An 11,599-nucleotide genomic window follows, 5' to 3' on the forward strand; every position below is an offset into this window, starting at 1 on the left:
GTGTCAAAGTGTGACTCTGATGCTTGTGTGTTGTGCATGCGTGTGCGTGTGTGTGTGTGCGTTTGTGGGCCTACGGTTGGAGGGGGTGGAGAGTGGGGTCATGTGGGGAGGTTTTGAACAAATATATATGGAATACAAATATACAATGGTATGTGATATGATTGCTATATATTCCGAATAATTTATTGTAGTTCAGGACTGCCCGTAGATTTTAACACAAATGTGATACATCCTAAACAAAATTAATAGTATAAACACATGCATTCAAATTTTGTGTGATGTCATTTCTTTCAACGGGATACAATACGTAGTATAAGCTATTCCATCGAAAGAAATGACATCACACAAAATAAAATGAAATAAATGTAGTGTAAGCTATTATTTTACTGTAAAGGAAGACCAAACGGAAAGAGAGAGGGGAGGGATTCAGAAGAGGGGCATTCCTACGGCCGCCTCCTTCACAACCACCATCCGACAACCATACTTCAATGCTCAAGAATGTAATCGCTTTTTTAATCATTTTGTAGGATAATATCAAGAAACTGTGTTTTTAAAACATGAGTGAATATTTTGACCTTCACTGTTAAACCGAGCATCTCTTCCACAAACGCGGTCTGTATCGATTTCGTCCTACATTTTTATTGTGTTTGTTCATTTCGTTTTTAAAAGACTACATGGATGATTACTACTAATTTCTATTGCTTTTTATGTGAAGGGAGAGGATAGAAGAAAATCCCATTATTTTTAAATGGGCGTCATTTTCTGAAATTCACTGAGTGGAGAGAAAAACCGAGTCTGAGAGGAGACATCCGCCTTATAATGACAGAGGAAGAAGGCCGACATTGTAATCCTCCACACACCAATGCAATAGGATGAGCAGGAATCTGGATGCATTTTTCTTTTTTGAAACTTCAGAGCCTTGTTTGTTTTCTTCGGTGAATTTCAAATTACTGCCTCTTTTGGGGTTATAATCACAAGGAATGTTATGCCATGAACAAATTCTCCAAACAGAGGGAATACAACATTTACTCGGACAGAACGAAAGCAGATGCTCTTCAGCACGTCACTTCTGATAATAAGACATGAATTTCTGAGTAAAATAACGTTATCGTAGTTTATCCAAGGTTTTGCGATATAGGATGACGAGTCAACTGCACAATAAAAACGAAATAACGGATTGCAAAATCACGAAAACCCCTCACCCTGCTGAAGGTAACCAAGGAAAAGCAAAGGGAAAACTGGACATTAATGCAAACTCTTTTTACAAAGCCTATAACCACAGATTATCATCTGAGATATGAGAGTGATGGATTGACATTTTATATTGAAAATATAGAAATTCTTTGCTTTGTTTTAATATATCAAGAGCGAACTTGTTCAGGGAATTTTATAGCTCATAGAAAAACATTGATGTGAAGCATGCACTGTTCCCCATTATCCATAGGTAAAACCAAGAATTACTGTTGACCTATATTTTGCTTCCATGGTTGGATAGAGTCAGTTGATAGTCATACAATTCAGGGCTGACTGTAAAAAGCTTACTGTAGCCTCCATGCACATTGCAGAGCATCCCAGGAATTGTAGGCTAAAGTTAATTTGCTGAAGTTATTTGTACCCTCAACTGCCTGTAATCGGGAAAGGCTATTTCTCAGGTTATTGAATTACAGATCGGTCCAAACAATATGGGGAGTGACAGTGAGCTCTACAACAGAGACTTGTCAAAGATGTCTGACGAGGATTTACTCTCCTGCTCTAAAGAAGAGCTGGTGAGTCGACTGCGTAAGGAGGAGTCAGAGAAGATCTCTGCTCTTATCCAGCGTGGACGGCTGATAAAAGAAGTTAACAAACAATTACAGGGCCACCTGCTTGAGATCAGGGAGCTGAAAACCGTCAACCAGCGTCTCCAGGAAGAAAACACAGAATTGCGCGACTTGTGCTGTTTCCTTGATGATGACCGACTAAAGGTGAAGAAGCTGGCCCGGGAATGGCAGCTGTTCGGTCACCACGCAGCCAAAGTGATGCGTGAGGATCTGGGCGGCTACTTGAAAAAACTGTCCGACCTAGAGCGCATGCAGGATGGATTGGTGAAGGAGAATCTGGACCTCAAAGAACTCTGTCTGGTCCTGGAGGAGGAATGTGTCAGCAGGAATGACTCCAGTCCCGGTGGTTCCACTGAGCTCAACCTGCCGTGTATGGTGTCCCGAGACCTGGGAGATGGAAGTTCAAGCACTGGGAGTGTCGGTAGTCCGGACCAGCTTCACCTGGTGTGCTCACCTGATGACTGAAGATGGGACAGAGCTAGATACTTTCACTGAGTAGTGAAAGAGCACGATAAAGAGAAATATGGGTTGAGGAAATATGTTTAGTTGTTTACAGCATTCATTGGTAGAACACAAACTTGATTGGGGTACTTTTTAGAAGATGGCCTATAACACACAGTAATACAGCAGCATCTCCAGAATAGCAGTCAGTTCTGTTCCTTCTGCACGTGCTGCCGTCCTGAAGAAGAGTTGAAAAAGGATCCTCAAGAGAAAATAAAAAGTATTTTTCCTGGAAAGAGGGATGACAGGCCCACATAAACATTTGAGACTAAAGGTCAAGCTTTATCGAATGATCATTTTGCAATTTTATGCTTTTTTAAAACAATCTTTTGGGAGGTTTTCCTCTTTTCTGTGATTGAGACTATATGTGTTAACAGTAGTAGGTGTTGTTGGAAGGAGGTTAGGTTAGGATGTTATCTCATGCACTGGACTGTACTGTTAGTGGACTACTTCGTACTGCATTGCACTGGACAAAGCTATTATATGGGTCCTTGTAGACACATATCTCTATCCAGATTTGAGCCATACTAGTCTACTGTACATGACATCCAAAAGCACTGAAATATTTGAAGGATGAGTGATGATTTTTGTGAAAGACCTTTAAATAACATTTAAATTATGTAGATTATGCATTCAGTCCCTCAGGTCAGGATTGGAGTGCTGTGTGTATGAAATCACAAACTAACAAGGGAATAGTATATTATGAACACTGTCTTGGCTGCCCATGAGTTTTACACTGAAATACATAGCTAGTGTGCCACAGTAATTTAGGCTGTACAATGCACTAAAACGTGTGATGGCACCGCTGGTTTGTGTCTTGCACCTGCACCTATGATGGTGTACTTAGAAGTTCCTCAGAACTGAACAGCCCAGGCTGTTCTCAACCAGCCACTTTTGTGTCAAACTGGAAGCTCGAGACTGGATTTGACATGATGGATTTATAGATGCTGGGAACTAGACAAGACACTTTTAATTTGTTCTTTACTACATTATTATTGTTATGAATATTATCATTATTACTACTGCTTCACATTTTCTGTCTAAAATGCCAATAGTCAGGATGCTAATATAATGTTTTGTGGTAATTCTGTAGATATACTCTCTCATTGTCTTCATTAACTTGACATATCAGTATTACATCATTAACAAATACATATTTCTGTTTTAAGCATATAGACCATGCTCATGGATTGGATAAGATTTGCTTTGTTGTTGGCTGTGATTGGTGGGCTGCTCGTAGTGCATTGAAGAGCTTTAAATACACTGGCTGAGACAATCATGTTGTGACCTTTGTGTGTGTGACTTTGCAGACATTCATTTTACATGGTGCAACATGAGTGATTGATTGATCTCTCGACCTGTTATGACCTGTTTGTCCCAGGTGATTGATGTTCCTGTCCATGTCATACAGCCTGGCGTTGTGGATATTTATCAGTTTTATTTTTGGACCTCTGTTTGCGCAGTGGATGGTAATGCTTTAACCCACTTAGTGATACACAGAGAAGCACACACAGGCTCTCTCTCCTAAATCTCCTTTTTATTATCATTGCTATCATATGCTCTCTGGGCCTCCTGTGAGTGAGTCACTTCATTTGCGAGAAGTACAGTAACATCAGAACTCTGTGTTCAGGAATCAGGGTCATGGCCAATAAATCTCCATTTACCAGACTCTCATTCTGATCTACGTTTTGTTTTCTGTCAGGCCCCAAAAAAATTCTAAACATGACCTCCCATTCAATCAAAAACCCAGATGTCCCGCTGTGACCTTTTCTTCTTGCTTATATTTCTTATTCAGCGCATCTGAAATGTTAATTTGTATCTGTTTGTATTGAAGTCAGTTTTACAATTCTTTCCAGAGAGGAAGCAGAGGTAATGGCCAGCTTTCCCCTCCCTTTCCTCCCCAGCATCCATTACCCCCTTACGTGATGTTGCTATGCACCAACATCAAGCAGGAAACGGGACTTATTCAAAATGGACTAACTAACTAATGGGTTTAACACTAAGGATGCATTTAGTCTTCTTTTTACCCCTTTCATACTGATATTTTAAAGCGTAGAATTTGATTTAACTTTTTGACATATTGACGCAAATTTCATCACATGAACATAATCAAACATACTTAGTCACCAGATACACATGTTGTCTTGAAAAAAATGTCTTTATTGTACCGTGTTCTATGAACACATTAAAGTGAAGGCACTGCCCACTGATCAGTCAAAAGAGACACATTATAAAAAATATATACTACACTCTCAATAAATACATGTCTATATATTCTATATTTACCCTCATGGTCCTGCCTTAGTCGTCTTTCAAATTTTCCCCAAATAATGCAGTTTTTCATAAATTAAATTATATTGTACTAAACTTACAATATGAGAAGTAGATGTATGCATCTTTTATATAAAAGATAGCTAGCTCACATGAAATTTTACCTGGCATGCACATATATTTACCCTCAAAACAAACCCACCGTGTTTATTACCATGCACTACCATGATGTGGTTCCTACATTACAAACTGGGTGGTTCGAGCCCTGAATGCTGAAAACCATGGTATATCAGACCATATATCACAGGTATGACAAACATTTATTTTTACTGTTCTAATTAAATTGGTAACCAGTTTATAATAGCAATAAGGCACCTTAGGTATTTGTGGTATATTGCCAATATACCACAGCCCTTAGCTGTGGTATATTGGCCATATACCACACCCCCTCGGACCTTATTGCATAAATATATCACCATTATTGCCAAAGTGCACCGAGTTGATGCATTTTTGTTTGCACAGTTCTACATCTTGTGTTTTGAGCATAACAAATATAGGTTGTCAGAAGTTATATGCATCGGTGAAAACAAAAAAAGCATAACAATACAACCCTTTAAATAGGAGTTATTCGCATCACGATAATGCCTTTTGTGAGAATCAGTATTTTAGCTTTTGTGTGCATTTAGTGTGTAGGGGCTATTTGGAAAGTGTAGGCACAGAGGAAATGAAGTAGACCAGCTGCATTTAGCGTATAATTACTGTCGTTATTAAAGTCACCTATGTCATAATTGTCATCATCTTCATAACCGTCAGTGTTGTCACTCAGTCTTTTCCACCAAGGAAGCCAGTTAAATCACAGTGTGATGATGGTAGGGGAGTTTAGGGAGTGATCTGATTGGTCCCCACTACTGCTGCTACGGCGATGGGCAATACTACAAGGCTGGGGGTTTCGAGACTGCTGGGCCACACCATGTTGAGAGGAAGATGACAGAGTCGGTAGAGCCTGGGATGAAATAGTGGAACTGGAGTCTAGAGAGCCAGAGGGATAACTGAAGACCAGACTAGCCGTGAAAGGAGTAAGATATGGAGTAGAAATAAGAATTGGGGTGTGAAGGGACTCAGATTCCATGGGGACAGCAGAGGCAGAGGAGGTCACAGGACGGACAGGGATAGTAATTTTGGGTTTGGGCTTCTCTATCCTTGATTGGCTCTTTGCTGAGCTCCCTGGTAGGTCAGGAAGCTCAGGCTCAATTTTGATACCTCCCAATGAGGGAAGCTCTGAGCTCCGGTCAGAATCCGAGTCAGAGTCTTGGATCTTGCAAATGGGGCGGTGGGCCTCTAGAACCAACTCTAGCTTTTCTTTCTCCTTCTGTAGTTCAGCAATCTCTTTCTGCAGACAGGACTTTTTACCTTCCAACTCACCTGTCTCCTAAGAGAGGGGAAATTAAAGATAAACGGTTAGGGTTGTATTGTCAATCTATTATTTTTCAATTGGTTGACAAATCTAGTAGTTGATGATTTACAAACTTCAAAAATATATAGGTTCATTGCCCTCCTGAAATAAAATTAAACTTACGATTTGCAGCGTGTCTGTCAGCTCCCGTCGACGGTTACGACACTTGGCAGCTGCCTGTTTGTTCCGCTCCCTCCTTATTCTGCGTCTCTCCAACTCCTCTGGGGACAACTAAAGCGAGAGAAAGACATTTGATGAGGCAGAGTTATGATTGAAAAAAGATATAATATGTTTTACAACTCAATTGAATAAAGGGGACTGAATTGAATAGCTGTAAAATGTGTTGAGTGGTGAAATACTACCACCTTGTGTATGAACTGAGTCACTATATTCAAACTTTCAAGATGGCCCTTAATTTCGTAACATCAGAGCCTTTTGTCATTTTGTTACACCCTTTCTCCAATTTCATTGAACATTGTCAGTTCTGTCTCTGTTCACCCAATTTCTCCCGCCTTGTATTGTGATTAGTCACTCAGACCCCAATTGTGACTCAGGTATGAGTCATATGACTTGCCCCAGTGAATCACATGATAGCCCATTTCCTGTCATCAAATTTCAGCTCACTCAACCACACATTCTGAAAGTGTAACAAAGCCAACAGGTATGACAATAATCTACTCTCAAGGAAAACAAAACCTACTAGTAGTTTACCTACTTGATGTCTTGCCATCTTACATTTTGTGAACCTGCTCGTGTCAGATATAATTTGGCTCTAACAGGTTGATAAACGCTCATCCTTTTTAGCCAATGTCACACTAACATCAAACGAGTGGCGTATCTCAAACAATGATGAAACAGGTCATTGTACATAGCTGTTCCAAAGTACATAGTTGTCAACCAAAACAAATGCTTGGTCAACCTCTGCATCATCTGGAATTTCCACATTGTCGCAGAAATCTATCCCGTTCAAAAGATAGCTCTCAGGAATATTTGTTTCTGTAATTTTGTTTTCAACCTATCAGACAAGACGGGTGTGTGGTGAAGTCTCACTGCCATGTCAGACGTATAAAACAGTCACACACACTACAGGATATTACACACGACTGACGCACTGACTCAACCGTCTGTCTCCACACCTCTTAAGTCTCTAGTTGCCCTATTCCCTGGCCCTCTCTGTCCCACCGGAGCACTCTAATTCTAAGCCTGGCAGTAGTATCTTTATACAGTGTAGCCCTATTAATAAGACAACTACATGGAAAAGGGACTACTAAAAACTGTTACTCTTCAAAGACGACGACTAATTCAAAATCTAAATATAGGTCTATGTTGTGTTAAGTGACCTTACGTTTCATGTGCATTTTGGTCAGATATCCACCCACATTCTTGCACAATGCCTATCTACATTTTGATTGACGCTGAAAGTCAATTACATAGTATTACACCCTGCTGGCTAAAGACCACACATATTCTTACATGTTCATCGTTCCTGCGTCTGGTTGTGCTCCCGGATCTTGCCACTGCCCTTATGACCCCTGGTCTGTAGAGGTGTGGTTGGGAAGGTGAAGGGTTGAAGGACCTCATTCCTGCTGCAGGTGAGTAAAGAGGACGTGGAGGCCGCGAGGGGCCAGGTGGACCAATGAAGGAGGGCTGGACCAACCACTGGAGGTCTTGGTTGGAAGTGATGGCATTGAGACTGGGGACAAACTGGCTGCTACCTGCCACAGTGAACTTCTTAAGGGAAAGTGAGAGAGAGACAAAGAGAGGAGGTTAGAGTAAGGACATGATGGGTAAACAAACAAACAGTGATTTACAGCAAAGTAATTATTTTGAACCAGATATTTGTCATGGGCAATGGACATGCCTAGTTAAATAAAATAAATAAAACATGCTATCCATGCATTTGACATAGGTGTGCATCCGGATGTAAAGGCAACAATCTTGACAAAGACGGTGAGCATTGAAAATATAATTTTAAATCCATAATGTGTATCAATTCATCTGACAATGGTAATCAAACTGCACCATGGCTATAATAAAAATGTAGTAGGCTCATAATTGTATGTCAATATTATGCCATTAATTCCCTATTATTACTACATTCTGCAATTAATATGATTAAGCAATATCATAATTATTGAGGGGGGAAACTTAACACAAATTATGATGTATTACTTTTACTAATGTTTATCAACATAGACCAATATGTGTGCCTACCTGATCTTGTTGAGTAGTTGAGGTGCTGGTGCCCTGGGATACAGCACTCGATCCGGTGTTGGTGGACGCAGAGTCGCTGCCTCCTCGGCCCAAGTTCCCAAAGTTTCGATACATCTTTGATTGTAAACTGCTATCCCGATTCACGATGAGTGCAAAGTAATCCTGAGGAGTTTTATGAAGAGCAAGCGATTAAATGTTCGTGGAAAGTGTCAGGTTCACTGTTCAAGCGTGGGGCAAACCCTCCTTATTGCGGGATGTTGGTAGGATCCAAAAAGAAAGGGGAATAAGAAAACTGCGAATTAAATTCTTGTTCTTGTGTATGACTAAATTCTCCCAAATTCATTTGAGTTACTTCTTACGTATTGATTATTCCAGTTGGACTGAACGGTATAGAGTGCTCGTGGAATTATAAACGCCCAAACCGATTCTATAGTTATTTTACGCCCCTCCCAATTTACTGGAAGTGGTGGTGTCTTGGTTTTTGACTTGTAAATGACCACGTACGGATGACGTATATAACCATATATGGTGAGTTTCCTCCAGAGAGTGTTCCCGGGATTCCTCCATTGACAGGAGCGGAAAGCATGCTCTCTTTGAATTCTTCAAGTTTATGCCCCATGCTCGCACTCATATTAATTTTTACCATACAACTTTTTAAAGAATCTATCCAATCGTGTTTTATGAAAATGAATCATGTCACAGAAACATAGCCTTCTGTCTATAAGAATGCAGTATTGTCATTCATTATGGTGTTAGTTGTATCCTATTATTTATTTAATAATAATATAATAATTGTAAGAAATGTGGCTATTTTATAAGCTAATTACGCTATTTAAATGATTAGACTGTGTGTTAACAATTAGTGCCATAACAGAATGTATTGAGGTTTGGCGTTTGGGTACAGTTTCTTCTCCAGACCACATCAATCAAGGGAACACTGACTGTAGGAGGTGAGTCAGCCGAATGACACTATGTTGATGAATTATTTCACCGTTTCAACTTTGCCAGTAGCCGGAGGTTTTTATGTAGTCTACCATCAAAAGCTTCAATAAAAATGCTAAAATCCTAAATGTACCGCCGTTTCTACAGTAGTGGCTGAGATGCAGCTAAACAGCTGCAGTCCCTGCTCTCCCTTATGGATATATTGGGCTTGAGTTCCCGACATGGTTGACTCATCTGTTGTGAATAAACGAATAGGCTACTGTAGGATCCAATTGCACCTTAAACCAGGTTGTCTGTTAGGATATAGAGTCAAATTTGATTTCATTGTGTTCAAAATAAGGCTAAAGCTATTAGTAACATTAATTAGGATAAATTGATACGTATTGAAGATACAGTGAATCACGACTGTTGTATCAGCATCTTTATCATTGGAAGCATTTTGCTCATAGTGTTGTTTTATCACTCACCACCACCACCACCATCATAATGAGATTACAGCCATGAGTGAAGTTGAAAGATGTTCCCTTCAGCATGGCATTTGTGATTTATGGGTCACAGTGACCGAATTACTACTGCCACCTACTTCTTTAAAAGTGTACTTTGCCTGTATTATTTCTCTATTTCAATGGGGAGACATGTGCTCCTCTCTCTCTGGTGTAACCATAAGGATGTGACACCTTATCACGTGGTTGAGTGTTGAATGAGAGTATTTCATGCCTCTGGAATGCCGTGATGACACACCCTTTCTGTCTCTCTATGACATGCCGCAACATGTTGGCAGGCCAGGCTGTATCTTTTTTTTCTTCACACCAATTGGCTCAGAGAGGCATCATTAATGCATCACAGGCGTAGACAACATGTACATGCAGGTACAAGTACGCATAGTACAACCATGCACACCCACCACTTACACACCCATTCTCATAATCCTTATATTTATTACATGACATTATCTAGGTGAAAGCTATGCTCCCTTATTAATGTCACCTGTTAAATCCACTTCAATCTGGTTAAAGAAGGATTTTTAAGCCTTGAGACAATTAAGACATGGATTGTGTATGTGCGCCATTCAGAGGGTGAACAGGCAAGACAAAATATTTAAGTGCCTTTGAATGGGGTATGGTAGTAGGTGCCAGGCACAGCGATTTGTTTCAGGAACTGCAATGTTGCTGGGTTTTTCATGCACAACAGTTTCCAGTGTGTATCAAGAATGGCCCACCACCCAAAGGACATCCAGCCAACTTGACACAACTGTGGGAAGCATTACAGTCACCATGGGCCAGCTTCGGGGGTACACATATTTTGCAGATGTTATTGCAGGTGCAGCGAAATGATTATGTTTGTAGCTCCAACAGTGCAGTAATACCTAACAATATAAAACCATACACACAAATTAAAAATAAATAAATAAAGGAATTAAGAAATATCAGAAAGAGCAATGTCAGAGTTCGGAATATAAATATATAACAGGAGGCTGCTGATAGGAGGACGGCTCATAATATTGTCTGGAACTGAGCGAATGGAATGGCATTAAACACATGGAAACCACGTGTTTGATATATTTGATACCATTCCTCTAATTATGATACTGCCATTACCACGAGCATGTCCTCCCCAATTAAGGTGCCGCCAACCTCCTTTGACATATATAAATATATGTATATGATGGTGTGTATGGACAGTATATGAATAGAAAAGTTGTGTACAGCAGTAGCTATACATATATATATATATATGAGCCTTGACTAGAATATGAAGTGGGTAAAACAGTATTTACACTTTATTAAAATGACCCGTGTTCAATGACCATGTACATAGGGTAGCAGTCTCTAAGGTGCAGGGTAGAGTACCGGGTGGTAGCAGGCTAGTAACAGTGACAAAGTTCAAGGCAGGGTACTGGGCGGGGGCTGACTAGTGGTGGTGACTATTTAACAGTTTCATGGCCTGAAGATATAAGTTGTTTTTCACTCTCTATGTCCCAGCTTTGATGCACCTGTACTGTCTCCGCCTTCTGGTAGCAGGATGAACAGGCCATGGCTCAGATGGAGGCTTAAGAAATTTGTCTTGGCCTCTGAGGTTGAAGAAGACTGTTGCGCCTTCTTCACCACAGTGTTGGTATGGTGAGACTATTTCAGGTCCTCAGGGATGTCAGTCTTCGTGAATCATGAAATGTTCATTACAAATTCATCAGTTCCTTCAACCTAGGCTGAAGGTGTATTCATTACGCTGAATCTGTTGATAAACGTTTTGTCTGTTGCAAAATCTGCTGCTTAAATGTTTTGCAACAGAAACCGTTTATTCCAAACAGAAATCTTTACTGTTTTTAAACAAGTAATAACTTGATCTCTTTTGTCACTTTTTACATTTACAAGTTTACAATTAGTCACCATGAGCCACT

General features: G+C 40.1%; 2 protein-coding genes across 3 annotated transcripts; one reads left to right on the forward strand and one right to left on the reverse strand.

Annotated features, from left to right (window-relative positions):
* The first annotated feature begins 374 nt into the window (after positions 1-374).
* LOC129827717 (coiled-coil domain-containing protein 85B-like) lies at positions 375-3,995 on the forward strand. The gene has a single exon (XM_055888813.1). It carries the CDS (start codon positions 1,683-1,685, stop codon positions 2,283-2,285), a length of 603 nt encoding a protein of 200 aa, XP_055744788.1. The 5' UTR covers positions 375-1,682; the 3' UTR covers positions 2,286-3,995.
* A 465-nt stretch (positions 3,996-4,460) lies between these two features.
* Positions 4,461-8,689, reverse strand: LOC129827716 (fos-related antigen 1-like). 2 transcript variants are annotated; one of them, XM_055888812.1, is made up of 4 exons: positions 8,260-8,689; positions 7,519-7,773; positions 6,169-6,276; positions 4,461-6,021 (listed from the first exon to the last, which is right to left on the reverse strand). In XM_055888812.1, the coding sequence occupies exons 1-4, from the start codon at positions 8,371-8,373 to the stop codon at positions 5,446-5,448; spliced, it is 1,053 nt and encodes a 350-aa protein (XP_055744787.1). In that variant the 5' UTR covers positions 8,374-8,689; the 3' UTR covers positions 4,461-5,445. The 2 variants fall into 2 exon arrangements, with proteins under 2 accessions (XP_055744787.1, XP_055744786.1); XM_055888811.1 differs by having other exon boundaries at positions 7,519-7,776.
* Between the last annotated feature and the right edge of the window lie 2,910 nt (positions 8,690-11,599).

Source organism: Salvelinus fontinalis, chromosome 29 (assembly GCF_029448725.1).
Source record: "Salvelinus fontinalis isolate EN_2023a chromosome 29, ASM2944872v1, whole genome shotgun sequence".
In the NCBI taxonomy this organism is placed as follows: domain Eukaryota; kingdom Metazoa; phylum Chordata; class Actinopteri; order Salmoniformes; family Salmonidae; genus Salvelinus; species Salvelinus fontinalis.

Coding starts and splice junctions, on each gene's coding strand:
- LOC129827716 (XM_055888811.1), bottom strand. CDS start 8,373: ATGTATCGAAACTTTGGGAACTTGGGCCGAGGAGGCAGCGACTCTGCG. Junction 7,777..8,259: donor CAACTACTCAACAAGATCAG/GTAGGCACACAT, acceptor CTTTCCCTTAAG/AAGTTCACTGTGGCAGGTAG. Junction 6,277..7,518: donor GACGCAGGAACGATGAACAT/GTAAGAATATGT, acceptor CTCTCGCTTTAG/TTGTCCCCAGAGGAGTTGGA.
- LOC129827717 (XM_055888813.1), top strand. CDS start 1,683: ATGGGGAGTGACAGTGAGCTCTACAACAGAGACTTGTCAAAGATGTCT.